General features: G+C 35.9%; 2 protein-coding genes across 3 annotated transcripts in view; one reads left to right on the forward strand and one right to left on the reverse strand.

The window, feature by feature from the left end:
* Window positions 1–89: 89 nt before the first annotated feature.
* LOC109062020 (calpain-2 catalytic subunit-like) lies at window positions 90–12,328 on the reverse strand. The gene is made up of 21 exons (XM_042769419.1): window positions 11,606–12,328; window positions 11,276–11,345; window positions 9,661–9,779; window positions 8,889–9,022; window positions 7,989–8,157; window positions 7,798–7,881; window positions 7,559–7,644; window positions 7,326–7,394; window positions 7,081–7,241; window positions 6,474–6,643; window positions 6,358–6,369; window positions 5,214–5,425; window positions 2,962–2,998; window positions 2,802–2,867; window positions 2,642–2,699; window positions 2,497–2,561; window positions 2,316–2,384; window positions 2,157–2,235; window positions 1,927–2,043; window positions 1,114–1,172; window positions 90–1,018 (listed from the first exon to the last, which is right to left on the reverse strand). The coding sequence occupies exons 1-21, from the start codon at window positions 11,840–11,842 to the stop codon at window positions 995–997; spliced, it is 2,097 nt and encodes a 698-aa protein (XP_042625353.1). The 5' UTR covers window positions 11,843–12,328; the 3' UTR covers window positions 90–994.
* A 2,284-nt stretch (window positions 12,329–14,612) lies between these two features.
* LOC109048505 (cadherin-23-like) overlaps window positions 14,613–26,864 on the forward strand; it is a 233,629-nt gene continuing 221,377 nt past the window's right edge. The window contains exon 1 of one of the 2 annotated variants that reach the window (XM_042769422.1): window positions 14,613–15,963. The gene's annotated coding sequence lies outside the window, so the exon portion shown is untranslated. The remainder of the gene's footprint in view (window positions 15,964–26,864) is intronic. The other variant, XM_042769420.1, reaches the window with a different exon arrangement.

The raw sequence follows: 26,864 nt of genomic DNA on the forward strand, positions 1-26,864 counted from the left end.
AAGACTAGCGAAAATTACTGATAGAAATTCTCCTTAAAGATCGCCACCCCTGATCACCACTAAATAACATGCACACTGGAAAATCATGGTGCAAATAATAAAAGATAACTTTATTTGTTTCTCTACAACAACAAGGCTGTATCTTGTATGCATATAAATTCCAAATGGTCCATAATACAAACTAGATTTGAATTTACACAAGGAAATACCAGTGCTTGCAAGGCAGCAAAGAAAATAAAACTTGGTTTCAGGCTTGAATATTAAATTTCATTAAAAAAATATAAAGTTCACCGAAAACAACAACAATAAATAGATTGAATAGATTCTGTGCATTGAATCAAAATAGCAGTTTTGTGTCTTTTAAAACCACATGCAAAGATTATCAATAGCAAACTGTGGTTCTTGGCTGTTATTATGTGGCTCCCCCCCATGATATATCACATTTAATTTTTTTACACAACAAGTAAAAAATCCTGAGTTTGTCGAGCGATTTCATTAGGTCTGTAATATTTCTGTTGGTTTACTGTTGTCTGTTGGCTTTGCGTTTGCTTACACAACCAAGATGCTTGATTCATTGCCAGAGCATTGTCATGTGGTCGCTTACTGGCCAAAAATGTTCACATCCAAGTTTGATATGATAATCTGGTCCCTAGGTTTATATGATCAGGTGAAAATCAATTAATTTAAAGTATTATTTAAATATCATTTGAAGTAATTGCACAATTCTCCTTAACAAGCCATATAATTTGGAGTAGAAAAAAAATAAAAAGATAAAATATATAAAAATGCCTTGCAAGCACCACAATAAGAGGAAAGTGCATGACAAATAAAACAAAAGGTAACTATGCTTGTATGTCTGTAGCAAAGTACAATGGACACATTTACAAATTCCAGGTGGTCCACTATACTAATTAAGCATTTAGTTAAATGATGGTCTTCTGTGTAAGTTAACTAGTACAATTAAAAATACTATTTATAATATTCCTCAGTGCCTTTAAATCATAGCAAACGTCAGCCACTGAAAGAAAGAAAAAGAAGCATTTAAAATACTCTAACACAAAATAAATAAACATAAAGACATACATTGCTATTAGATTGCAAGACAGTCAGTACCTGGAAGAAGTCCAACTCAATGAACCCACTGTTGTCTACGTCAATCCTTTTGAACACTTCTGCAAAAGTTAAAAAAGAAGAATTTGCTTTTAATTGATATAAAAATATAAAAGAAAAATAATGCATACACCAAAAATAAACAAAATCACATTACATACAGTAGAATGTAAGAAATAATTTCCTACTGGAAAAATGAGTTACTGAAAACATCCTGCTCACACACAAGGTGGTAATGAAAGTCATAACACATTGAAAGATATTTTCAAATTCTACTTAGATTATTAATTGAAAGTTAAAAAAAAAGTCTAAAGGCCTGTTCACACCAAGAATGATAACTATAAAGTTAACTATATTAGCATCCACACCAGTGGACGATATCGTCTGTTTATTCCAAGTGCACGCTCGTCTGCTGCTTCAAATTCTCGAGCTTGTGATAGCAGGATTGATTCTGATTTGCTGTTAATGTTTTTATCGTTCATCAGCTGGAAAAAATCGTTCTGAAAGTGATTTCAACAATATCATTTGTCTGTGCCTTTATCATTATAACTGTGGTATGAACTATGCTATTCTTTAATAATGAGAATGATTTTTAGAACTATATCTTTATAGTTATCTTCCTTGGTGTGAACAGGCCTTAACGTGAGACAATTCAGAAAGTATGTAATGTAGTGAACGGCAATGTGGTCAACAAACCTCAAGTACTTCATAGCCATACAATAATAATTAAAAAGATGAACTACATTAAAACCTATAATTAACACTCTTGAAACATATTTCAACCAATCAGGGAAAAAAATTATGAGCTGTTCTTACTGAACATCATCTCCAGGCGCATCACACAGGACACAAAGTTATCAAAGTCAATCTTCATGTCTGCGTCTCCATAGCGTGCAGCCAGATTCTGATGAATGCAGTCATTCAGAGAGAATCCTGTGCAATGATTACCAATGAATTAAGTTACTTTGAGGTTACTTTGAAGTTTCGCTTGCTGCTCCTTCATTAAAAACTCATTTTTTTTAAGTTTAAATGAAGGTCAAAGGTACCTGCTTCCTTACAAGCCATTCGCATCTCTGGTGTACTCATACAGCCGGACCCATCCATGTCATTCTTCTTATAAATGACCTAAAAAAGCCCAAGACAACAAACATGAGGTTTGCAAGTAGCATTTTTGAATTTCTATGCCACACTTAATACAAACTTACCAGATACTTTTGAATTTTCTTCCAAAGAGTGGCAAACTCTGCTAACCCTAGTTTACCATTGCCACTTTCCTGCACTAGAGTTAAGTCAAACTGCTTATGACTCTCAGAAACACTGAGAAGTTAACAGAAATGTATCTTTACACAGAAATGTACTGCCTGTTGGACTATTTGTAAAGGATACATCCATGAGGTTCACCATGACCCTACATGTTTCCAAACTGAAACCGTCTGTCTTAATATCTGTTCCTGTAAGCAGAAGACAAATTGTTTACTTAATGTCTTTATGAAAACAATGTATTTTTTAGTTATAAAAAGAAAAGACTAACTTTTTGCAACTATTTTGTTGAAAATTGTTCGCAGTTCGGTGGCAGAGATCTCCATGTCCTTAGGAAAGAGGAAACATTATTTTTATATTTAATTGGTCAAACACGTTTCATGTTTATCAAGGCAATTCATGAACATTATGCAGGGTCTAAAATAACTCACATCTCCTGCAAGTTTAGTAAACATTCCCCTAAAGCCAGCATCAACCTCATCTTCAGACACTGTCTCCTGAGGAGTCAGAAAAGAGGTTTATTGATGATGTTCACATTAATAAAGTCAATGGTAGGATTATAATTAGGGAACACAGGAAAATGGAACTTACATCTTCTATGTTTGCCTCTACAGGGTCATCACATTGTCTGGAGGAAATAAGAGAGACAGTAGATTAACCTACTGGTGTATCACATAGAAAGGAGAATCTCACAGGTCATACAGCACCTCTCCTTAAAAAAAATAAAATAAAAATAATATATGCATATAAATATGTAGTGAATAAACAAATTACAAACAAATACTTTTTTATATTGACTACTAACTATTATTGTGACTACAAACTAAGAAAAATAAGAATTTACAGTCATAAATAAATAAATTAATAAATAAATAAATAAGAAAAACAGAAAAAATAATTTCCTTCAGACCACAGAATTATTGAAACAAAATATTATTATTATTAATAATAATGACATGTTTTGTCATTTCTTGGCAGGTTTCTCAGTACCACTTGTAATAAAGTAATAGTGTTTTAGTTGATCATATGTTGAAGACACTACAAGTAATTTGAACATGATCTTATAAAAATTGTAGATAAAAGCAAATGTTTAATAGTTTTAATAGTTATTTTATTGCATGGGGGGGGGGTTATTTCAAACATATAATTATAAAATTAAAATTTAGAATTCCTTGAAGCTGAACGTAATCTATGGACAAGAGAGTTCGCATTTCAAAAAATTACTCTTGCCGATGTTTGTTCTGCTTTAAAAGAATTAGATGTGAATAAATTGCCACATCCTGATCATATTGCCCAGTTGTATTTAAAACTAGTGGTGACCGCTGACGTGTCTGTTTAATGTCTTTCATTATTAACTAATACATTCCCTAAGAACTGGAAATCAGCATTTGTATTTCCCCTGTCAAAAAGGGGGTGAGATCCTTCTTTAATGGATAACTACAGACCTATATATATAAGCTCTGTATTCTCTCAAAACTTTTGGTTCTAGTTAGCAGACAGTTGACACAGGATTTAAACTGTCATAATATTTTGTCTATTAACTAATCCGGGTTCCGTAAAGGGCACAGTACTACTACGGCCATTTAAAAAGTTTTAAATTACATTGTGGAGTCCTTAGATAATAAACAACATTGTGCTTGTCTTTTTATTGACTTATCAAAGGCCTTTGATACTGTGCAACTTGACATACTATTAAATAGGCTTAGATGGTAGGACTATAAGAAAATGATATTTTGTGGTTCATTGAAGGGAAGAACCCAATGTGTACAGACAGAAGGTGTTCAGTCATATCCTCTGGAGGTTGTAAAGTATATATATATATACTGCCTTGATTTTAATATTGATAATGCAAGGTTCCATTTTTATGCAGATGATACTATCGTTTATTGTTCAGCCCCCTCTAAGCACAGTCTGTGGCTTTTTTACAGTCTGCTTTTGATATTATCCATAATAGGTTCTGTTCTGGTTTTAAATGTTGAAAAAACAAAATGCATGTTATTTTCAAATTCTAAAACTTCTCCAGAAAACAAATTGTTCTTCGGACTTCTCAGAGGAGCCAAATTACTTCAGTGTCAGAGTACAAATACCTGGGTATTATTATTGATAATACATTACATTTTGGTTCACACATTAAGTATTTGAGGTTTAATTTAGAAATAAGCCATGCTTTTCATTCAGTTTGAGAAAGAAATAACCGTCTGCTAATTTTCTACCTATTCTTTATTATGGGGATCAGCATGTGCCCTCTTATCTTCTTGCCTCCTTGTATGCATTGTACCACGATGCTCTGCGATATATAACTGATTGTAAATTTTCAACACATCATTGTGAACTATACATTGGAGTTGTATGGCCTTCTTTGAGTATTTGGAAAAAAAATGATGGTATCTGTTGATATATAAAGTCATATTGGGTTATTTACCATTTTATCTCCGTTGTTTTATTCAAAGGACTTTGTCTGGCAATTTACTCATTACATTCTCACTCAAATTATAATCTTTGTGAACTTGGTTAAACTTCTCTTAAATATGCTGCCACTTCAGATTGGAATCTTCTCCAAAAGGATTTTAAATATAATTATTTAAAATTTTGACTACGTAATCTATAGAGTGAGTTAAAGGTGTCTTAATTGTTTTTAATTGGTTATATGTCTGTATGTTGGTTTTAGTACTGTATGTTGTAAATATGTTGTAACTTTGTTGTAAATATGTTGTTACTGTTGTTTATTTGTATATGCAAACTTGGCTGCCTATCTTGGCCAGGACACTCCTGTAAATGAGATTTAATCTCAGTGTGTCTTTTTCCTGGTTAAATAAAGGTAATAAAAAAGAGACGATCCTTACTGCATTTCAGATTGTTTCTCAGAGAAGACACGCACACAGAAGTCTCCGTTCTTGTGCGGTTCGAATGTGGATGGGACGATGAGATATTCTCCAGGAGGAAGTTTGAAGCGGGTGCTGACTTCTCTAAGGTTGATAAAGGTCTCTGATCGAGCTTTCTGAGCGTGGGTCAGGAAATAGTTCTTATCCAGATGAATGTCCTTTTGACCGTGGAACTGCAATGAGGTGATCAAGAACCAGAGGGACAATGAACCAGATTCATACATTTTCTGAAGAAAATGTGAGTGGTGCTTGCCTGAGCAAAAGTCAACACTACTAGGGTGTTGTGGGTGGTTACCCTGCAGTTGCTAGGGTGGTTGGGGGTTTCTAGGGCATTACTAGGTGGTTTCTTGGTGGTTTTGAATGTTTTTTCTGTGGATATTATTGACCAGTATTTTTAGCTAAATATACTTCAAATAGGCCTGTCGCAAAAATCAATATATCAACTTATCGCACAATATATATACATGACCTCAACGACCTTTTGGTGACGCAATATATCAGCCATTATATTTACTTAAATTAATGTCAGCATGTTTTTTACATTCCACTTGCGCCTGTGTATTTTGCAGCTTCTCGTACACAACGCGGTGTAGTCATGAGGTGCTAGTTCAAATGTAAAAAATGCTTCTACAAAAAAAGTTTCATCTGCAGATATGGCCTTGTTTAGGGATCTGTGCCTTTGTGCATACAGACATCTGACTGCTAAGTAGGGATTGTGTTTTTCAGCAATAGTGTGCATCCTTAATTTACAGAGAAAACAAGTTCAGGGAAAAATTTCTAGATGAAAAAATCTCCATACAAGTTCTTTTTTTCTATTTTGCACTTTTTGTTAGAAATTGTTTATTTAATATTTATTCAGGTTTTTTAAGGTATCTAATATTTTGATACTTAACTTCCATGATCTAAATAGTAGTGTAAATAAAGTTTGTTCTCATTTGGAAGTGTGTAGGCCTTCTTGCATTATTATGCTGTTACATTATGAATATATATCGTACAACAAAAAGTTGTTATCATGACAGGCCTAATTTCAAATGCTTCATATTACTAATTATGTTTATCCTCTCAATTTTCAGAAATCCTTTTAAAGCTATTCCATTGCACTCACCTGAGGAGGCACCTAGAAGAGAAGAAAAGGAATAGTTGTATAAACAGCGCCCTTCACAGGTTATGTCATTAAATTTACAACAAAAAATACAAAAATTTGTATCTTAGCAACCCCACCTCATAGATGGCATAGCCAATGGTGTGCATGTCCTCTCCAGACTTCCTCAGCTTACGCCGGTTCTTTTGGATCAAGCCAATCACCACACTGCAGCCCACTTCATCATCATCAGGATCATCATCTTCCTCCTCCAATTTGATCTTAAACTGAGGATTCATCCAGAAGGTGTCTGTGGAACACCAACAATTAAGATGACAATTAAAGCAAAAGGTTACAGTTTTTTAGTCTGTATACTTCACATACATTTTCACATACGCTACCATTCAAAAGTTGTTTTTTTTAAATGTTTTTAAAAGAAGTCTCTTATACTCAATCAAAAATACAGTAAAATCAAAAGTACAATGAAAACAGTAATATTACATTTAATAAATAAAAATATATTAAAAGCAGTAATATTGTGAAATATTATTAAAATGTAAAAATCTTTTTCTATTTGAATATATAATAATAATATATATTTTTGGTATTTTTTTTTTACATTTTGTACAGTGAACAAAAAGCTGACTCTGCCTCTGATAGACAGTCCCTCTCCAAACTTGAGCCGATGCTGATAGGTCACACGCACTTAAACCTTCTGTTCGGTTACAGAAATATAAACATGCTTACATGGATGGTTCCTGCAGCCACCAGCCGTAGAGCCTCTTCTCCAGGTGCCATCAAATTTACATGCACTCCAGTGATTGACAGAGTCAGATGTCAGCGTATCTGGGGTCAGAGTGCAGATCTCTAATCGAGAATATTGCCTCACAAACTCTGAGAATGACATCCTACACAAGTGCAAACAGGTAGTGAATAGCTGTGCCAAAAAGAGCTTCAGTGTTGTGGTTGTATGGTTTTTAACTGAATTTTACCAGAACTCTCCATCTTCTGACTTCACATTCTCACGTTCAGAGGGATCGACGGCATTCCACTCAGAAGAGCTAAAATATGCAGAAATAATTACGCAATAGGGTCCAGCTATATTGTGAATACACTACTGTACTGTATAACACTACAATAGCTTCATTACAAACTTATGCAACTGCATAATATAGTAAATATAAAAATTGATAAATTAATATTGTTTTGAATTTTTGGGTCTTACTTGTCACTCCATGCCCCTGTCCATTCCACTTGACCCCAAGGATTACGAACTCTGACCAGCTTCTCCTTTCGGCCTCGGTAATTAACCTGACAAGATTATAGATAGATTATACATATAAATGTTAACAAGTAGAATGATACTTTTAGTGTATGTCTCCTTTAACTAAAGCAAATCCAAGGCATTATCTGAACAATAATGCAAAGGAAGCCTAAAAAATGAAAGACACTCAGATGACTAACCTCGATTGCTCCAGTAAGAGAGTAGGCATGTCCTTTCACAAGCTTCTGATATGTGATGGCCTCAGAGTCTGCTGCACTGGTGATCTATGTAAAATAAGCATTATTTTACTTTATCTTTTCTGACAGAATTTTAATTTTTGGGTGAACTAATCCTTTAACATCAAAGGATTTGTGTGCTAAAGAGCTCATACATCTATGGAGCATCCCAACAGAGCTCCAGCTTCCAGGGCCTTTCTGATGATTTGGAACATGTTGGACGGGGCCTGTTTCAACTCGTACATTTCTGCAATCCCACCAGTGAAATCCTCAAAACCTTCTGTGGTGGAACCTCCAGACAGAGCTTCATAACATCCATTCACTCTGAAGAAGAGAACACAGTGTTACATGTGTGCAAAAAAAAAAAAAAAAAAAAAAAAAACAGACTACCAACATAGTGTATAAAAGTATGGGTATGACTACTGATCACTCTGCAAAGCGGTAACCACATATTTATAATTTAAGGTAAAAGAATCCTCAATAACTAAATAAATAAATAATGCAGTAAAGATGCTTTAAATTGATGTAAAAGTCTTGATACAATGTATCATGGTTTCCACAAAAATATTGAGCGGCAAAACCATTTTCAACATTGATAATAGTGAGAAATGCTTCTTAAGCATTATATCAGCATATTTAGAATGATTTCTGAAGGATCATGTGAAACTGAAGAATGTAGTAAAGATGCTGAAAATACAGCTTTGCCATGACAAGAATAAATTACTTTTTAAAATATATAAAAATATAAAACAGTTATTTTAAATTGTAATAATATGTCACAATATTACAGTTTTTACTGTATTTTTGATCAAATAAATGCCTTGGTTAGCATTAGACTTCAAAACTTTTAGTTTGTATACATTTCTTAAATTAATTGTTTTTAAATAATTTCAATAGAATGAATTATAATAATTTGAATAGACAATTTTTTAAGCAAAAAATTAGACTAAACAAATAGACTGATTATAAATTGTAAGCTTGACTGCAATTGTGGCTGTTATGATGCAAGACAAACACATTCCAAACCCAACAAAAGGGGAGATTATATGACTCACTTAGCATAGGCCTTCTCCAGCAGGGCGCTCCAGAACTCAGAGCCTGTGGCGGAATGAACAAACAACAGTTCTCCATCTCGAGTGGGCAAGCGGTCGTCCACCACCACATCCACCCATTCCCCAAACTGCCACAACTGCAACCATCAAAACAAATGTACTTAAATTAGGGAGGAATCACAGCAGCTTAGACTTAAGATACAACCTCATAACTCACGAATGCTCAGCATCAAGAGCCAAAGCACAGACTGATATGCCTGCTACATCTGAAAGGCCTGTGAATAAGCTCTGGCATCACTTACAGTTATGATCTGGAATTTTTTTTAATGCTTAAATATAATTAATCTCAGTGGTGCAGCAAAAAGTGAAATTTAAAAATACAGTAAGGCTGAGCACATAGAGGAACTGAGCACGTGCTTCCTCTTGGAACAGGTTGGAGTCAGTGTGACTTCCTGTCCTGATAAAAACATTCCATCCCAACCCATAAAACCGAGTCAATGTGAGTCTGTGTTAAAGAGAAATAACATTTATTTGACATCTATCTGTCTAATAACTGCCTATAGAAACCAGCTAGAATACCTCTGGCAACACCCAAGCAACCTCCCAGAACTAAATAGCAATTACTAGCAACCTCTAACCCAAAATGCTTTATCAACCTCCTATCAAGACTTCATTCCTTAAAACTTAATCTCTCTGCAAACATCCCAATTATTCAACATATTTCTCTTCACAAGCTGTCCAAGTGCAATGTAACTTTCCTATCTACTTTGTTTACCTGGAAGTGGAAAATTCCAGCATAGTCTTGCCCAAAGCCCTGGTTGGATGGTACGACACGAGCAAAAACGTCTTCATTGAGGGTTAGGGAAGCAATGGCCGCTAAGAGCCAGCAATCACCTGCAGAAAGGAAACTTGTGGTTGTGAAAGTCTGCTGAACTTTACCAGATTTACATAGACAAAGGTATAATCAATGTTAATAAGGAACACTGACTTTTTACCAAAGCACAGAAATGAAGAATGCATATAAGCTAAAGCAGTTTAAAAATATCAAGACTTTAAACTTGAAGGCTTCAGTCCCTATGATTTGTAACTGAAATGGAAAATTTTTGTTCTTGTATCTTCTACAGAAGAAAATAAAAACAAAACGGTTTGGAATGAAGAAGGGGAGTAAAAATGACAGAATTTTAATTTTTGCAGTGAACGATCCCTTTAAGATAATTTCCCACATGCTCAATTGCAAATGCTGAGATTCAGTCCTCCAACAGTTTGTTTGTAGGCCTACATTGTTTGTCCTGCCCCCAAATCCTGCGCATTCCATAATCTTCACAAAGATGACTCAGTTTAGCTGAATGCCTCTAAATAAACTGCCTTTCAGATTCTTCCACAACATGTCAGCTGACTAGTCTTTGAAATGAGTATGCCTACAACTCACTGAGCTAAAAAACTGTTTCCTTTTCAGTTGAATGACTCAGCTTTCATCTTTCATACAGCTATGACAATATGTTCCTGATGATATGATGTGCAACAACACTGAAAGTGTTACTATAGTAACGTTGAAACTGGCAGGCTTGATTTGCAGTTTTCTGAACCAGTATCATAACAATTTTAGCTCTATTTCGCACTATAAAAGAGTGAAGTAGGACAGAGAAACCATTTCGTTTTAAATTTTTGCCTCTCTGGAGTGTTTAGCGAGGCTACAAGTATTGCATGAGCCTTAAATCAAGCCTATGCACATCATGCAACTAAATAAAACTTTCTCAAACTAAATAAATTAAAAAAAAAATAATAATAATCAAATCAAACTTAAATTAATAAATACAAAAATATTTTTTGTAAAGAAATTAATATTTAGGCAAATACACAAAAATAAGTAATTAAGTAAAATCTACAAAAAATGTCTACAAAATGTCTAGCACATTAACACAGAGTCAACTGTACAGAAATCGCCCTCTGTGTTATGCAATGGTGCAAATCACACCCCACTTCATGGGGATTTCTCCACCTGGCTAAACAGATGCATTGCAAGTAAAACAAATACGAGAGCTGAAACCAGCATCGGCTAGTGTTTTCCCAAAAAGTGCACAAAGACTTCTCTCATGCGTGAGTAACTAGGGTCTCATTTGATTGTGAAAATTAGACAGCAGTGCAATATTAATTAATTATGAGAGCGTGTAAACTTGTTTATAGGGGAACAGAATACTCAAAGACATTGGGTGAGCTTTTTAAAATGTTTCCTCATGTTTAGAGGGGATTACCCAATAAAGTTAAAATGAAAAATAACTCCAAGAGAGCTTCATAAAATGCAAGACATTTTTGGTCAATCTCACATAAACACAAACACCTTTTGAACTTTTAAATCTGTTAGATCTGCACCCAGCAGGGCGTTTGCTTACCTAAACTTCCTTGGCAAATATCTGTTCTTGTAGCCCCTCCAACAATAAACTCAGGATTGGAGTTCAGTTCCTGCAGAAATGGTAAAAAGCATTGAAAAGTTGTTCTATGTTGCCTGGTTTCCATTTAAATACTCATGGGATGAGTCATGTGTTAGCAATGCCATATTTTGCTTTTTATGAAAATCACATTACCAAGAGTTGAACGCTTCATGCCACAATGACAAAGATAGATAGATAGATAGATAGATAGATAGATAGATAGAATCATTTTACCTACATGATAGATTACTTTGGTAAAACTACATTTATGATGCTTTGATATGAACTCACCCCGGGTCTTTTCCACACAACACCCCTGGTTTTTGGCGACCGTGGACCGAGTTCGTTGAAGCCCAGAGACTCGGGAGCGGCTGGGAACGTTGGGTCGCAGAACAGCTGCCCACGGCTCAGACACTCACTTCTCAGACTCTCAAAGTTCTGGTTCAGGTACTTCACCGCATTGGCGTTCGTCCCGAAGCCAGCCGCCGCGGCTCTCTTCTTGGCGAGTGTGGATGCCACGCCGGACATTTTCGGACTTTTTGCCCTGTGATCCTTTGCAGCTGTAAAGCGTAACTGAATTTTTTTTGCATTTACGCCTTCACCCACCTCTCCTTCTAGGACAGGCGTGGTCCCAAGCCTGTGATTTTTGGGCCGTTCACACACGCAGAGGAAGCGTTCTGAGTTCTTTCAGCGTTTAAAAACAGCTGTACGCAAGCACAGCGGAAAAGGAGCAGAACAGAACGCTGAACGTCTTTGCTCGATTTATACCTCAGACCGCCTTTGCAGGGGGAAAGAGATGGGTTTCTGTTCTCCTGGCTTGGTCAAGCCGGTCTGTTTGCTGGTTTACATGGGGTTGAGCACTTTTTATCTGGACAGACTGCTTTTCAGTGGGAATGGTTCCAGGGACATTTAGCCTTCCATTCAGGACTGGGGCATACTTTGATGTGCTAAACTGTTATGGACATACCTCAAGTTTAGAATCGTTCACAAGCTGCTTGTTCAGATTGTTTTGTTTCCAGCAGTGGGTTGTAAATATCCACTTCATCCAGTAATAAAGCATCCCATAGGCCTACTGTTTTTGAGCGAGAAAGTGCGTGATTTGTCCGTACAAACGCAACTGGTGTGTCTCAATTAATGACTGTAATGAAAATGGCCCTCAGAGAACGTTAAAACACTATTAATATTACTATATTGCTGGTGCAGTGTCTTACTGGTGTGCTGTATTTTTTTATTAGCTTTAGGATAATGGTTAAATTCTAAAATAATTTCAACTCGAATTAATATTTCATGTCCTCGTAGTTATTTATTTATGTGGTGAGTCGCTCCATAGGCCTGATAATGTACAATCAACTGCTCGTTCTCGCATTATCTTTTATATATTTAGCATAATATCCCAGTAGACCCTCACTGCAGAACAAAAGATCCAGGGGGCGTGGTTGGATCTCCATTTAGGGGATGGAGAAGGGTGTGTTTAGGGAGTTGAATCTGGATCCAACCACGCCCCCTAGATCTTGCGTTCTGCAGTCAGAACCGTCTCATAATATCCTCAGTTTTCCCAAACTTATCTGCAGAGATCTATATGTTCATGATGGACTGCTGCTCCCTCTTGTATTTTGAGCACAACTTTCTTTTTGTGTAACAGTTTCACCATTAGTTCATAACTCAAATGTTATTTTATTGTACTTCAAAAAAAAAAAAAAAAAAAAAAAAATGTTAAAGGGATAGTTCAACCAAAAAAGAGAGAGAGAGAGAGAGAGAGAGAGAGAGAGAGAGAGAGAGAGAGAGAGGCTCACTCGTGAAGGGAAACATAGAAGGCCTTCCTTCTACAATAGCTTAAAGTTGTAAAACAGTGATGCATAAGACATTATAAATAATATAATATTACAAAGTAATATAATAGGCCTATATATTAAATCTGAGAATAAGTTAGGTCTGCCAGAGGAAAATATATTTCTTTTCATCTAGGTTCTGTAAGCAGCAGGCATTTAGAATATCGAACTCATGTAAATTTTTGATGCTGTCTGAAGTCTTTGATCTATCTAAAGTTACATTACATACAGTCCTTGATTTAAGTCTTTTTCTGGCTCCTCCAAGTACTATGTTCTTTCCATAAATTTTGAAGCTTGCCCAGCAGAGGGAAGTAGAGTGTCAGGGAAACACATTCAAACTCTGAGGCCTAGTTATTAATCGTTTACCAGATGTGTCTGAAACAAGCTTGCTTAGTGCGGTAAAGGATAGGGTTACTCTTCATTTCAAGAATCGATCTTCTGAGATATGAATCTGCAGCCTTCGGATTTAAATTTTGAAGCATGAACCAACAAGGTCTACACGACGTACGCTATATTAAATGTATCCTTTAACATTTTGTGTGAGAATAAACAAAAACATAATTTCATTGTATGAAGATTTGTACGACTCTCAAACTTGGCACGTCGCGACCGTCACGTGACACGCGAGAGCGCGCCATTTTTAGTTGAAGAAATGCGCCAAAGACAAATACAAGGCGTAAACAGGCCTAACAAACGGTTTAAATTTCGGACGGTTTCCTCATGCGGATTAATTTTGATTGTGCTTTCTCGTAGTTTGGGAGCATAAATAATCCACTGTTTTTGGGGATAAATTCCCAGAAGCCTAGTTGAAATAACAGGAGGGTGAGTAAATGACAAAAAAGATTACTAGTTTATGTGATGATGGCAGTACACACACACACACACACACACACACACACACACACACACACACACAGTCAAATCAAAACTTATTTAGAAACCTTCAACATTTCACACATTATCAAAACGGTTTTGAACAGTAAGATTTTTAATGTTTTTTTTTTTTAAAGAATTCTCTTCTGCTCACCAAGTCTGCATTTTTTTAATCCCAAATACAGCAAAATCTGTAATATTGTGAAATATTTTTTACTATTTAAAATAACTGTTTTCTATTTGAATATATTTTAAAATGTAATTTATCCCTGCGATTTCAAAGCTGAATTTTTAGCATCATTACTCCAGTCACATGACCCTTCAGAAATCATTCAAATATTCTGATTTGCTGCTCAAAAAACATTTATTTTTATTATGTTGAAAACAGCTGAGTAGATTTTTTTCAGGTTTCTTTGATGGATAGAAAGTTCAGAAGAACAGCATTTATCTGAAAAAGATTTATTTTGTAACATTATAAATGTCTTCATCGTAACTTTTGATCAGTTTAAAGCATCCTTGCTAAATTAAAGTATTAATTTCTATAATTTCCCCCCAAAAAATTATACTGACTCCAAGCTTTTGAATGGTAGATGTATAATGTTACAAAAGCTTTCTATTTCAGATAAATGCTGATCTTTGGATCTTTCTATTGGACCTTTCTTACTGTTCATGTAGCCTATGGAATGTATCACACCCATGTCACATCTTGTTTTGTATAAGAATAAAACGTCAGGTCCAACAATGCCCCATGGAAACCTCTATTAACACACTTGACTTGACTTGGCCAAAACAACACCGGGGACAAATTTATGTTTATTAAAAAGTGTTTTTACATATTCTACACTCATGGTGCGTGCACACATTAGGATAGGTTAGATGCCTGCCCCCGTTGTGAGTCCCATCAAGCACTTTACCGATTCAACTACTCTCTTCTTCTCCTCCTGCCTGGCTCTTTGGCCTGCATCACTCACTGCAGAGCAAGCCTGTTCTTGATAAAGCTGCTGTGAAAACGTGGGAAAAAGCTGACGAAGAAGTAGTTGGGGTGATGTGATCCTTATAGGTGGAGCAAAATACTTCATCGCTCCGTCTATAGCCCATTGTGATTGGATGTTTACACTGTCAATACAGAAGACAAACCAATGGGCCACTGGCTGCTTGCTGTCCCTGCTTGATGGTCCTCGGCAAAAAAAACAAACAAAAAAAAAACCTTCTGTTGGCCCCTTAAGGTGCGTCGGCCATAGACTGTATAAAAACAGGTGTTGGCAAACCGGGAAAATGCCTGGTATGCCTGATCACCAATCCAGCCCTGGCTGCTTTATCTGGTAAGTAACATAGCTATATGTATCTGGCTCAAGCGCTTTTAGCATTGGGCTACATATAAACAAAGAAGGCTATAGTAGGCCTACTCCCATTACTTAATTTTAGATTTACCAGTCACAAATATACGAATTTATAGGCCTACATATATCACAATAAACAGTGAAAATTCATGCCATGATTATATGTCACTATAATGTAATTTAATGATAAGAAATAAGATGTAGGTTTACTGAATTTAAATGAATACTTTTTTTAAAAAATGTTTTTTTATTACAAAGCACCATTGGATTATACTACAATTTAATTTAAAAAGAAAAAAAAAATTCTATATGCTAAGAGAGGAATGATCGTTTCACATGCACAGTTTGAATGCAGTGAGATGCAAAATGACATTTCTAGCAAGCTTCATTTGTAAACAACATGACACCCGACAGTGCTGCTCAGTCATGCAGCTTTCAACTTGTTTTAAACTTGAAACCGCAACATGATGATGATGATGAGAGAGAGAGAGAGAGAGAGAGCGGGGAGGCTGAGCACGCGGAGCAGCAGCACTCTCTCAGCAGCAGGATCAGCGGTCGCTCGGTTGTCAAGAACGCTCGGGTCGGACTGATCAGGAGGAGGCAGCGGGTAAGATCTCTGACTTACTCTAAAAAACTGTTGACAAGTTTATATAACCGCTGTCTTTATTGATAACGTTACTTCAGTATAGACATATCAGAATATTACACAGGGATGTAATTAATCTAAATACATGCCTTTAGTTGGCAGTTCAGTTTCTGTATCTTGTGTATAGCTATAATGTTTAAGTGTTTTATTAACTTTTGAGAGTTAATATATTTTAAAACTTTGAATGTTTTTAGTCTTTGCGTAAGTGTCGGGCGTATCGGGTAGCGCTGCGCGTCTTTATTTATTCATGTGTCAGGCGAGCTCAGAGGGTGAAGCGGGTTGGCATGAAGAGCATGAGGGGTTTCACCCTCGTAAACTTAGTGAAGGACCAAAAAAAAAAAAATAAATAACCCCAAACAGCCTTTCAGCTGATTACCACATTTATCGCGTTATTATGACTGATGGTGCCATTATTGACATTAAGAGTTTATCATGTTATGTGATGGCAGGAGGTAAATGGTGATGCATGTTATCAGCATGCACGTGGAAGTCCAGCTGGATCTGATCACCTGTGCATGCATAAGCGCTCTAGAGTGATCTACTCCACAGGGCTTTTTCAGCTTGCTTGTTTGTCTTCATGCTCTTATTGTCTGAAGTGCCTATAGATGTCAACCTTCACTTTAATACAGTTAAAAATTGCTTTGAGGTGACAGTAATATTGACTGAAAGCTTTTATTGCCTCTGTACATTTGAGCTGGTTCACCTTTTGGTCCATTTGGCCCAACATGCATGAGTTCTGGTGAACTTACTGAACTGAAAGTTCTCATGTTCTTCAGTTTTAGGACTTGTCTTTCAACTGTTAATCAGTTTGGGAACACTGGAACAACTTTAATACAGAAACTTGTTCTAAAAGTTCCAAAACTTGTGAGCTACATTTTAAAGCATCTAGGTACGCTCAAGATGAGAAGGCTCTTCCAAAAGTTTGATAAGATTCATTTTTAGGGTAGTATTGTATGTATCCTGTGCTGAGAAGGCAATACGACAAGGTTCCAGTGAAGTTCACTGAATAGGATGGCATATGAAGTTATTATAAATTATACAATAATATAAATTAATAAAATTATATACATTTAAGATATACATTAATTTAATATATAATATAAATAACATTTTAATAAAGCTCATATTGTAAAAAAAAAATCTAATCTTAATCTAACTTCTATTAAATACGCAGTTACAAAACTGACTTTTTTGTGTGTAATATTTTTATGGTTATAAAAATATTGTCATTAGCTTGGCAATGAGCTAACTCCAAATTTAATTCTGAATCAGTTCAATTTTAAGCATGTTAGAAGTGTTATTTGTAGAAGGCAGATGTAGGCAGACAGCAAGACAGCTCAGTAAATTTTGGAACCGAGCCATTGTCGTTTTTATATTTTATGTTTATAAAACCATGAATTTAAGCAAAAATGATTCGGGTTGAAGTGTTATAAAGTTATTATGGCTGCAATGAATACTTGATTTTGTGAGGATAGAATGCCTCTTTATTCATCAGAGTGACATCATCCAGACTTTAGGTTACATTAGCTTTGTTGAAATAACAATAAATGATGAATGCTCGGCAGAGGTGTGTTTGTGTGCATGCACAAGTGTTTCCATTTGATATAGAATCTGCTGGCTCCTGTGCCACGCTTTCTCACTCGGCATGTCTGTCACTCCTTTCAAATCCACTCTGAAAACGAGCACAGAGGAAGAGAGAGGGAGAGAGGAATGATCATATGAAATGAAGGCTGAGGATGGGACAGGTACTTTGAGTGACAGACTGAAATGAATGGCTGTATCAGAGAAGGAGAGAGGAATGAATTGCAGATACAGTGACGCTAAAGCTACAGAAGAGAGGACGAACTGATGAAGAAAATAAAAGATGAATCTGAGGGATAAAATGGGAGAATTCTGATCTGTAAGCAGTAATGAATCCCACTCCGCTTGTTTTAGCTTTTGGCTTCCATTGGCTCTCTCGCTCTCTTTCTCACCCATTCTATCTGAGTGTCCCGTCTGTGTGAGGTCATTAAATCAGGAGGGTCAGTCAGGCAGAACGCAGAGAGGTCAGAGGGACAGAATAAAAAAGATGAGGGTTTCAGAAAGAGTGAAGAGTGGATATTGGACAGGACCCTCCCATCGATCCAAATGCATATTGTCTGTATTCAGAATGAAATAGTTGTGTAATGCTTACTGCACAGTAAGGATAGGCTTATATTTTGACTGATAAATGTGCACAATATACATACTATACTGCAGAGTCATATTGTAGTAATACATTAGGCTAGTCTTAGACAGATTTCTTCTTGATATTTTTGACCTTGCTGATCTTTGTATACTGTTTTGGAGCTGAATGCCTCTCACTATTATGAGTGATTGAGATTTTAATTGAACACAGATGTGAATCTGACATGATGCTCTTAAGAACAAGCTGTTTATTCGGTCAAAGAGGGTAAACGAATGGCTGCATGTGTGCTTTATGATGGTAACAGACTTCAGAGCAGGATAGAGCCAAAAGCTTAAAGGTTTAGTTCAGCTAGCAAAAACATTATTTTCTCGCACTCACACTGTTTCAAACCAGAATAACTTTCTTTTGTGCAACCACAAAAATGTGAATTTACGATTTATATTTTGAGCACTTTTTCAATATGGGTATAAAGATTCACCCCCTTTAAATGAATCACATTTTGTGGCATTGCAGCCTGAAATGAAGACAGATGCATTTTTTGTTTTATCCAGCTGTATTTATTCAGTGCAACTTATAACATACAAGTAAAAGATATAATATCAACATGTCAGAAAAAAATAATAATAAAAAAACAGAATCACTGAATTGGAAAAAGGATCACCCCCTTGTGCCAGTATTTTGCTGAACCACCTTTTGCTTTAATTGCAGCCTTTAGTCTGTTGGGATATGTCTTTACTATCTTTGCACATCTAGACTTTGCAATATTTGCCCACTCTTCTTTGCAGAACTGCTCAAGTCCAGTTAAATTTGATGGTGACTGTTTGTGGAGTGCAGTCTTCAAGTCATTCCACAGATTTTCAGTGGGGACTAGCCCATGCAAGGACATTCACCTTTTTCTCCTTCAACCACTGTGTGGTCAGTTTTGCTGTATGCTTTGGGTCATTGTCATGTTGGAAGGTAAACCTTCTTCCCATTGACAACTTCATAACACAACACATCATACCCAACAAAATAAACTGATGGTATTTTGCCCCATCCAGCCGTCCCTGCTGCAGAGAAACAACCCCATAACAGGATATCACCACCTCCATGCTTTACTGTAGGAATGCTGTTATTTGGATGGTGAGCTGATTTGGATTTCTGCCAGACATATTGTTTGGTGTTGAGGGACCTTGAAGGACATATCTGAGAGGTAAGACTCAAACCACTGGAGTGTGTTTCCAGAGATGCCAATAGGGCTGACAGGAGGATCTGGTGGTTAACTGTGTCAAAAGCAGCAGGTCTGTAGTTCTCTAAAAGAGATGGGTTAAGGGTGGGTTTCTTAAGTAGAGGGGTTATACAAGCCTGTCTAAATGTTGAGGGAAAAACACCAGTGTGAAGGGGTGTGTTAATGATGTGAGTGAGAGCAGGTACAACTCCAAAATCTCAGAAAAAGTAGTCTGGGGTTTCATGACCCTTTAAAGAGCATGCGAGAATTAGAGGAATTGTCAATTTTGTTATGATAGTATGTCGTTTTTAGCAGTGGAGACATTAGCAGAGAAGGAAGAGAGGGGTGACTAATACACATTAATGTCAGTAGGATTTTGTGATTTGCGCCATACCCTTACAGCATCCCTGAGCTTAGAACGATGTTCATGGAGATCATCAGACAGCCAAGGGGCAGAAGGAGTGGTATGGGCAGGTCTGGAAGACAAGGGGCAGACAGTGTCTAAACAAGATGTAAGAGTGGAGCAGAAAGTATCAGTACCACTGTTAGCATTAGGGATGCATCGATCTGATACTCAGTATCGGTATCGGCTCCGATACTGCTATCCAGTCCTCATTCACTGGGCATTCTTTATAGGAGACATATTATGCCCCTTTTTATAATATGTAATATAAGACTCTGATGTCCCCAGAATGTGTCTGTGAAGTTTCAGCTCAAAATACTCCACAAATTATTTATTATATCATTTTGAAAATGCCTTTTTTGAGTGGAAGTAGAAACTCGCTGTTTTTCGGGCCTGTGTCTTTAAATGCAAATGAGCTGCTGCTCCCTGCTGCCTTTTCCAGAATAGAGGTGTGCCATTACAGCTCAGACCTGCTAAAAACACCTGTTTTGGTTCTGATTATCATGTTTATCTAACTGAAATCATGCATTTTAAACCATATGAGTTTAAACTTGTGATATACGGTTTTCTGAGCGCACACATCCGAAGCACACGGACAGAAAGCGAGTGTCACAGCATGTGAGTACTAAACTAATTTCTCTTTCACACAGAAGTTTACGTTAAAAACACACGATTTACAAAAACAGTTGGTTATGTCTGTGAATGTAAACTGCTGGGAAATAAACTGCATGTTTATTTTAGATGTGTGTGGCAGCAGCAATATACAGTAAATAAATCAATAAATCCACTGCTCTCTTGTCTCCTCTGAGGCTGGGACTCTAAACAGTGTTCTGTTCTCGTCTGTGCAGCCAAAGACAGAACAGTTAGTATGTTTTGCTCAAACTTTCACCATGGCTTTAGAGCTGGTACACCGTTGTTGCTTGCAAAATCAAAATGATGGTTCCGTGGGTATGGTATAAACGTATAGATTAAGAGTCGGTAATATTATAATGAGATCCCTTTGCCAAGTCACCAAGGGAGCGAAATCAGAGGCGCTCGTTTTTCAGACGCTTGCAGAAAAAGGCTTACCAAAACAAAGTTACTGGGTTAATCTTTTTCACGTTTCCTTGGTTGGTAGATGCATCGGGGACCTGATTATTGCACTTAAAACCTGGAAAAGTCAGATTTTCATGATAAGTCACCTGTACGATTTTTCGCATTGTGTTTCATGGATAAAAGAAAGTAATATGATTGTATGATGACAACATTTTCATTTTTGGATGAAACGAAACCTCTGATGGGACACAGCCATGAAAACAGACCTTGTCTCATTGAGTATAGTGATATTCAGGAATATATCCATTACACTGAAATATATAGACTAAAGACTATATATATATATATAATATATATATATATATATATATATATATATATATATATATATATATATATATATATATATATATATATATATATATATATATATATATATATATATATATATATGTATGTATTCAACAGAGGCAAAACCGTGAAAATATAAAAAACAAACAAAACACAATTTGAACTGTGATATGATAAACATTTAACATCTCATACTGCTCCTGCTTAGCAGTGTCTAAGAAGTGTTTCAGAGTTTGTGTATTGTATTACAGCAAAATGGAATTCACTCCTTTACTTTGTCAGATATGTTGAATGCGATCTGTTTTAAATTTCAACCTCTATGCCAGAAACGATTTGTGCATGCTTAAAAGTCTGGTAGTTTCAAAGCATTATAATTGTTTCCTATAGCGATTTACACTACTGTCCATGTTTATAGGTTAGTAAGATTTTTAAAGGCAGTAAAAAAAAAAAAAAAAAAAAAAAAAACTTTCTTTCTCTATATAAATGTATTTATTTTTTACTGCCTTACTGTTATTATGGTTATACTATATATAGTATAACAGAAATATTATTAACATTTACATTTTGTTTCTATTTTTATGTGTTAAAATGTAATTTATTTTTGTGATATGAAACTGAATTTTGAAGTCTTCAATGTCACAGGATCGTTCAGAAATCATTAGAATATGCTGATTTGCTGCTCAATAAATATTATTATCAAGGTTGAAAACAGTTGTACTGCATAATATTTTTTGCGGAACCTGTGATGCATTTTTCTTCAGGATTTTTTTGGTAAGTTCAAAAGAACAGCATTAAAGTGCCCCTATTAGGCCATTTTTAAGGTACCTAATATTGTTTTATGAGTCTCCTAAAACAGGTTTACATGCATGCAAGGTCAAAAAACGTTAGTTTTCTCAGAAAATAGATTTAATTTGACCTCATATCTAAATGATTCATAAACGACTCGTGTGAAGCAGTTCAAAGAATCAGTCTCTCTAAACCCCTCCTGTGATTGGTCAGATGGCTCGGTTCTTTGTGATTGGAAAAGATTTTCTGTAATTTAACAAACCAACACAACACATGTCGGAAACAAAACGCCAATTGCCTTGATAGAATGACAGCCCTGGAGACTTGTCAATACATTGAAAAGATTGTATGGATTGTAGTTTACCAACTCGAGCCGTATTCTGATGATTAAACGGTTGAAGTGGTTGATTGACAAGAGACTGATTCACAAGCACAACTGGAGCAGGACCTTTTTCAGTGGTAAGTGTCAAGTGTTGACAAATTTGTGGTAATTATGAGATGTGATCAAACTAATTTTCTCTCACAGCGTAGGAAACAGTGTCTTCTCAAAATGATGTTAACCACATAGAAATTTTACTATGTTTGTGGGCAGGCAAGTTGGCGACCTAAAACATGGGTGGACATTATGCAAATGTGTTACTTCGTGACGTAGAGCCGTAACAGAATAAGATGCAAATTCCTGATGACTCGTTTCGGCAATTGCGAGTCAACTCTTTTTTTTTTTTTTTTTTTTTTTTTTTTTTTTGACAGATAATAACTTTATCTATTGTGCACTGTCGGGGTCATACCTTGGCAGATAGTTTATGTTCACATACAGCTACATGACACACTGCATGAAAGGTAATAGTTGAAAAGGCATAATAGGGGCACTTTAATTTAACAGAAATCCTTTGTAACTTTTGTTAAGTGTCTTTACTGTCACTGTTGATCAATTTAATACATCCTTGCTGAATGAAATAATAATTTTCTTTAAATCTCAAACTTTTGAATGGTAGTGTCAAAAAATCGGAGAGACAGCTCTCACAAGGTTCCTACGAAGTGTGTTAACTTTCAAAAAAGTGGTCCATTCTTTCCTCAATAATTGCACAGGTTTTTCTAACATAGAACAAAACTATGAAGACTTTCTGCTGGAATTTAGGAAAATGCATATGAATCAAGACTGCATTATGGACCGGACAAGTGCCCCTCGGGGCCACAGTCTGTCAGGGCCTCCAAAGGTTCAGGTTATGCAGCCTGGGACTTACCAAAGAGAGCTGACCATCCAAACCTATACATGAGTTACCTAATTTATCCTTTTTATTTACCCTGACAATTATTCAGTAAAGTAATGGCATAGGCGGAGGGTGAACCAACTTCAGGGTAAGGCTAAAAGTAACCTAATGTTTGTATAATCCAGGGGTTGGCAACCTATGGCAGAGGGATAATCGCTGACACACGAGCAATAGGGAAAACTGCATACTGTACATTCTGAGGTAATAACTTCTCATAGTCACACAGCCTGTTTAGAGTTATAAATACTATTAAAGTGTGAGAATTAACTTGCGCTAGTCTACGAATGCACGCACGACCGCTGCACATACTACTGTAGGCGCTTCAGATCAAAGCCTCATTGGTCTAACAGCGCTTGTCAATGTCAAAATGACTGAGATGGCCAATCAAATCAAAGTAGGTGGGGTTTACTGTTCACAGAAGCAGAGTGCGAAGCATCAGTTTAATGTTAAAGAGAGCGATGTAAGATAAAACTGCAAATCATTTAATATTAGTTAACTTTTAACGATACGTTTCACGATAGAGATGTTAAATGATCGACAGCTGTATCCAGTGATGCAAACTACTTTAATTTATTTTCTTAAATATGGCCATTTTAAGAGAGAGAAAGAGAGAGAGAGAGAGAGGTGTAAATTGTCTGCGTCTGTCTCTCTCTACAGTCTGAATCTGTAAAGTTTGTGAAAAGCGAGAGAGTGAGGAGCATATGGAGAACACTTGCAAACGCCCTCTCCTGTTCATTCATAACTCAATGCTGTAGGATTTGCAGTGTTCAATTACAGCCCCACTCATAAATAATCTGACTGAGGCCGGTCATAATACCCCATTCAGTGTTAGCTTTACAGCGTGACAAATCCTTGTTGTTAGTATTTATGTACAGAATGCAGCCTTGGGAACGTTTGTCTGTGTGTGTGTGTGTGTGTGTGTACACAAATAACAGTAAAATCAATTTTTTAGGTCTTTTAATCATAAATGTTACTGTTTATATTCCTCTAAAAGAGAAAGATGAGGAGAAGACAAAGCATGCTCGGGTCACATCTTACCTCAAAATAATATATTTGTTTGCATAATTAAAGGAAACATTTTTTAGATCAGTAAGATGATTTTCATGACATTTGCCTGTATAAGCACGTTTTATTTTTATTTTTGTGTATTTTGTGTATAGTTCTCATTAAATTCTTGTTACGGTAATAATTTTTTAATTATTTCTTTATTTCTGCTCGTTGACCAACCTAGTCTCATTGGACATACGTAACACTGCCTACAGTTCTGTAAAATCTGAAATATATTGCTATGGTTATAACATGGTTTTGGTATGGTTTTGCACAAAGAACCATGCATAAATATTGTTGTCTTTATTAATCAATAATCTGCCCCATAATAATTATGTGAATAGGAACAAAAGTTGTTGGTGTTTTACTGCCTCTGGTGTATCACCTGGAAACTGTACAGGTACAGTAAGTACAAAAATTAAGCCAGTGTCTCGTATTTCCAGTGAGCCTGGATTGTTTTTGGTACAATAAGAAATAGAAGAATCAAACCTGAAAACCTGTTTGAAAACAGTCATTTTGCAATTCATTTGAATTTGCTAGTAGCTCAGAAGTTACATACTTTACTTAAATTTGAATAAACAGAGCATGTGTTGCTGAAAGTAAAAATGTTTTATTCTACATCTTTGCATTGTTTCACCTGTGTGCTGTCAGATAGGCTCCGAGTTTCCCTGTCTGATGGGTTTATTGTAGCGGTAGACCTCTCCACAATACAACAGCTGCCCTCTCTTTCTCTATCTCTCTGACTCTCTATCTATCTTTTTGAGAATTCTGACTGTTTGTTTTGCAGTGCAATAATAGAGGAAACCTATAACAAACTCTCTGTGGAGAGAGGGATGAGGCAGAAAGAAAAAGATAGAGGCAGAGAGAGCAAGAGAGAGAATATCAGTCCTTCTCCAGCTCTCCTCTCCTCTGACAGGTTATTGATTTAGGCATTTTGTCGGTGCAGTGAGCTTGTCTCACCTGCCTCCAGTTTTGCTGCACATAAAGTCAAAGTCGGCACATAGCAGCGAAACATGTTGAACATTTTAGCCTGCACAAATCATTTAATACTCAAAATTCAATGTTGGCCCCACAAATCTCACTTTTCTCTCTCTTCAGTGAATATGTTTGATCTGTTGCACAAGACTTTCATGTATCATTCACTAGTCAGTTTTTTTTCACATGAATCCAAAGCCGTTAGGTTTCTGAGCCTGCTGTTTTTTAAAATTTCCATTCAAACATTTAGGGCGCCATTTTAACAACCTAAGCGCATTGTCTAAAGCGCACAACGCAGTTGCTAGCAATGCTCCTGAACATACATACGTTTTCAGACCAGCACGCCTATGGGCACACAATTGGAAGCAAATGCATTTTCTATTTAAACAATGTTGCGCAGGATGTAAAAATGATAACTGCGTCGGGCTGAAGGTAGCTAAAAACACTTGCATCGCGCCTGGTGCCGCATTGCGCCGGGTGTATGATTAGCCCATAGGGTTAGTAAGATTATGTCAAGGCTGCATTTATTATATCAAAAATACAGTAAAACAGTAATATTGTGAAATATCACAATTTCAAATGACTGTTTTCTATTATTAGTACAAATATATATATATATTGTATTGTTGTTTTCTAATACATTTAACAATAGTTTATCCCCGTGAAGCTGAATTTTCTGCATCATAACTCCAGTCTTCAGTGTCTCATGATCCTTCAGAAATCATTCTAATATGACGATTTGCTGCTCAAGAAACATTTCTTATTATTCATGTTGAAAACAGTTGTGCTGATTAATATTTTTGCGGAAACTGTTACTTTGTTCAGATTCTCTGATAAATAGAAAGTTCAAAAGAACATTTGAAATAGAATTTATTTGAAACAAATATTTTATAACATTCTAAATAGGTCTTTTATTTCCTTTAAAAAGAATGGTAGTATATAATGTTCAGTTATACATTCAGTTATTATCAGCAGATGTGGCAAAAAGCTTTGTGAAAATAATGTTATTCCGAAGAAAAAAATATCGCTCTTGATCATTTTTAATCAAAATCTGAAAAAATTACAGATCCTTCTTATTTTTCAACCCCTCACATCCAACCACTTTTCCATTTGATAAAATCAAGTACCACACTCAAGTTGAATATCTTTCAATTGTTAATATATCTGATTACAGAATATCTCTGAAAGTCATTGAAATTCATTTGACATGAAATGCCAAACCAAATGAATGTTGATGAGTCAAAACTTGTTAAAAACTACTCATTTGACATACTTTCTATTTTATATTTACATTTACATTTAGTCATTTTGCAGACGCTTTTATCCAAAGGGACTTACAATTGGGGGATACATAAAGCGATTCTTCTTAAAGAGGCAAACAAACACAGGAAGTGCTTGTAAAACCAAGTTTTAGGCAATGTTCAAATAAGTACAAGCTAGAAAGAAACACATTTTTTATTTTTTTAGGTCTTTTTTTTTTTTTTTTATTTTTCTATTATTTTAGAAAAAAAAAGTCAAGTATAGCTTCGAAAGAGATGAGTTTTCAGCTGTCACTTAAAAAAAGGTCAGGGATTCCGCATTCCAGATAGGGGTGGGAAGATCATTCCACCAGCCAGAAGT

Source organism: Cyprinus carpio, chromosome A13 (genome assembly GCF_018340385.1).
Source record: "Cyprinus carpio isolate SPL01 chromosome A13, ASM1834038v1, whole genome shotgun sequence".
In the NCBI taxonomy this organism is placed as follows: Eukaryota; Metazoa; Chordata; class Actinopteri; order Cypriniformes; family Cyprinidae; genus Cyprinus; species Cyprinus carpio.

Bases quoted from the DNA above. Each gene is read 5' to 3' on its own strand.
- LOC109062020 (XM_042769419.1), bottom strand. From the start codon at position 11,842: ATGTCCGGCGTGGCATCCACACTCGCCAAGAAGAGAGCCGCGGCGGCT. The intron at 8,158-8,888 runs GTGAGTCATATA...TCTCTTCTTCAG, and splicing joins CTGGAGAAGGCCTATGCTAA to AGTGAATGGATGTTATGAAG. The intron at 1,173-1,926 runs GTAAGAACAGCT...TAACTTTTGCAG, and splicing joins GCGCCTGGAGATGATGTTCA to AAGTGTTCAAAAGGATTGAC.